A 3,224-nucleotide genomic window follows, 5' to 3' on the forward strand; every position below is an offset into this window, starting at 1 on the left:
ACAACTGAAAACTCATCTCTTTCGGCAGTACTTGACTTCATCCTAAACTAAAAAAAAAACTAAAAAATAAAGAAATAAAACTTAATCTTTCCCTCTATCCTTCTCTCCCTCCCTTACTAGCTTGTACTTATTTGAACAATGACTGAGACTTGGTGTGTAATAACAACAACAACAGATGTTGTTATTAAATATATGTAATTTACTTAATACATTATTATTATTAAATATACAGTTGAAGTCAAAAGTTTACATACACCTTGCAGAATCTGCAAAATGTAAATAATTGTTACCAAAATAAGAGGGATCATACAAAATGCATGTTATTGTTTATTTAGTACTGACCTGAATAAGATATTTACATTAAACATTTTTACGTAGGCCTAGTCCACAAGACAAATTCTTTGGTTTTCTAGCATTTTTGTGTTTTTGAACCCTTTCCAAAAATGACTGGATGATTTAGATTTTTACACAAAAATGCTAGAAAACCAAAGCATTTGTGGGGCCTGAAGGATTTTTCTGAAGAACAGCAGGCAGTTTAACTGTTCAGGACAAACAAGGGACTCATGAACAACTATCACTAAACAAAAAAAATCACAGCTGTGGATCATTCAGGTCACAACACAGTATTAAGAATCAAGGGGATGTAAACTTTTGAACGGGGTAATTTTCATAAATTCAACTATTATTTTCTCTTGTGGACTATATGTGAACATCTTTTATGTGAAATAACTTATTCGGGTCAGTACTAAATAAACAATAACATCCATTTTGTATGAGCCCTCTTATTTTGGTAAAATAATAATAACTTTTGACTTCAGCCGTAAATACATTAAATGTACACATTTAAATACAATAATATTATTAAGTTATAAACAAGGATATTAAGACTACTAATAATAATAATTTGCACTTTATAACACATTTATAAATATTATTATTGCACTAGACCTTGCTGCCTTACTTCTGCCTACTGGTGTTTTTGAGAATATATGCCTGAAAACTACTCTCAGCTTTCTCAGCTTCAAATCACTTTAATGTGGTTGGGTCTGTAAAAACAAAAAGTAATCTGAGAGTATTTTAAATCAGACTAAACGAGTGTAGACAGATGGATTAGACTGTGGATTAAATGTGATCCTCTGTAAATAAACTGTCTTTGTAGTAATAATACCTCTAGAGACAAAGCAAATCGGAGCTTTTACCTTCATTATAGAGTCAATCCAACAGTAAACAATAGTTTTGGTCCTTAAACATAATCCATTCGACTATAAAGAGATCAAGCTTTTAAAGGGGCAGACAAACAAAAAGGTTTGTTCTGGGTGTGAACTGCAGTGTGAACTAACTATACCGTATGCTTGAGGTTGGAGAGATTATTCAAATAGTCTCTTTTTTAAATCAAAATAAAGAAATCACATGTAGCCTAAATGCGATGTCACATTAGCGAAATTTCACCGGCAAAAAGGTAGGCCTATTTTATTGTCAACAGTGTAGCTAAATAAAGCCCACAGCTCACTTTCATGGCAAGCAGCATTCTATTGGTCAAAGGGGCAAATTCGTGTGCTAACTAAATAAATAAATAAACAAACTCAACGGGTATTCTGCTTGGGGAAATGTTTCACGCTCGTGCGGCATTCCCAATCGCGTGGATTTTTTGCTGGAATGACTAGATTTTGCCTGCGAAATTTCGTCGAGCATCGGTAAATGTGAGAGTACCTTAAAGTTAAAATCATAAGTTACTTCATTTAGATTGGAATATATAGGCAATTTATTCACACATTTAAAAATTGAGCGAGTCCCCATCCTGAAGATAATTATTACAACTATTATTATTTTGTAAGCAATTATGTCTATATTTTCTATCACTGAATTTGAATTTTTGCATAACTTTTCTTATTTTATGTTGGTACATCAAAAACACCATACAAAACAAACATTTAGGCCTAAAACATGTAGGCCTACCCATAAAAAAATATGGCTGTTTTGTCAACTCTGAATTTAACAGATGGAGCTGAAAACTATTTAGAAACCACCCTGCATACCTTCATTCACTAAATGCTAGATTCAGCAATATTTATAAATATTTGGCACATTTTATTATCTGACAGTGTTGACTCATATTGAGTGACTGGCAAGGAAAACACGTTAAGAAAAAGGAACATTATCAAAACAATTTTATTAAAAATATATATATTTTTTTCAAGCAGACTGTAACACGGCAATACCTAAACCTCTTCATAAGCAAATTTCACCCGTGGCATCGCATCAGTCCATATTTCAAATGTTCTCCTTGGTGTCAAGAAGCATCAATGCTCAGGTGTTTAAGCTCATCTTTCTCGCTCCGGATCAGTTCAGTCTCCTCTCTCTGTATTTTCACAGCACGCCAGCATGACTCTGTAAGGACACCATCACAAGTTCAGCACAAAGCCTTGAGGGACACCAGGCTCCAGCATAAGTGATCACGGTTCCTTTCTCTGTGCACGCATCTGCACAGCTTGCCAACGAAAACTTCCCTCAACAAAACTTCAGCGACTGGCGCGTCAGTCCGGTAATCAGCATCAATTTGTCTTTCTTGTCCTGCTGAAGAGCCATGAGCGCTTTGGAGATGCCCTCAGGATCCTGGTGCAGCGCGATGATAATCCTGGCTCTCTCCACCGCCTTCAGGTCTCCGGCTTTCTCGAAGAGTTTCACCAGGACGTCTTGGTTGACGTTCTCGAAGATGTTTGGCGACGCTTTCTTGCGGTGCGCCGTATCAAACTTGACGCCGCTCACGGAGGGACTGACGCGAGAGTCTGAAGACGCGTATGAAGACATTGCGGTAGAAACAGACCGTTTTCGAGAGTCCCTTGATTGATAGCAGCAACTGTGCTTTCAGTGACTCCAGCATTGGAGATAACCGCCGGTTTTATAGGGAACTGACCGAGTGCGATACTTCCCTTCGAGATGATGTCATGCGGTCGGAAGTGAACGCCCAACTTTACGCGCTGCGCTCTGCAGGAAGCGCCGAGGGACACCGTTCTTACGAATTCATTAATGAGTAACTAGTTCACTATAAGCGACCTCAAACAATGAAATCTTTCGGTTCATTTTAGTTCCGCGTTGTCTAACAGACTTTCTACGAGAAATTGCCATATGACATTACTCTAACGCTCCGACATAGACCAATTCTGTATTTCCGCAATGAGAAGAGTGCCATCAATTACATTATGCTTATGCTGTTATTTATTTGC

The 3,224-nt window shown here is 37.1% G+C and overlaps 1 protein-coding gene across 1 annotated transcript; it reads right to left on the bottom strand.

Annotated features, from left to right (window-relative positions):
- Positions 1-2,157: 2,157 nt before the first annotated feature.
- On the bottom strand, positions 2,158-2,869 carry LOC306865700 (transcriptional and immune response regulator-like). Its single transcript, XM_079410452.1, has one exon. The coding sequence runs from the start codon at positions 2,806-2,808 to the stop codon at positions 2,509-2,511; it is 300 nt and encodes a 99-aa protein (XP_079266578.1). The 5' UTR covers positions 2,809-2,869; the 3' UTR covers positions 2,158-2,508.
- Between the last annotated feature and the right edge of the window lie 355 nt (positions 2,870-3,224).

The sequence above is a fragment of the Barbus barbus genome, assembly GCF_936440315.1.
Source record: "Barbus barbus genome assembly, chromosome: 47".
NCBI classification, from domain to species: domain Eukaryota; kingdom Metazoa; phylum Chordata; class Actinopteri; order Cypriniformes; family Cyprinidae; genus Barbus; species Barbus barbus.

What these genes read in the sequence shown, in the direction of transcription:
- LOC306865700 (XM_079410452.1), bottom strand. Translation starts at nt 2,808, where the DNA reads ATGTCTTCATACGCGTCTTCAGACTCTCGCGTCAGTCCCTCCGTGAGC.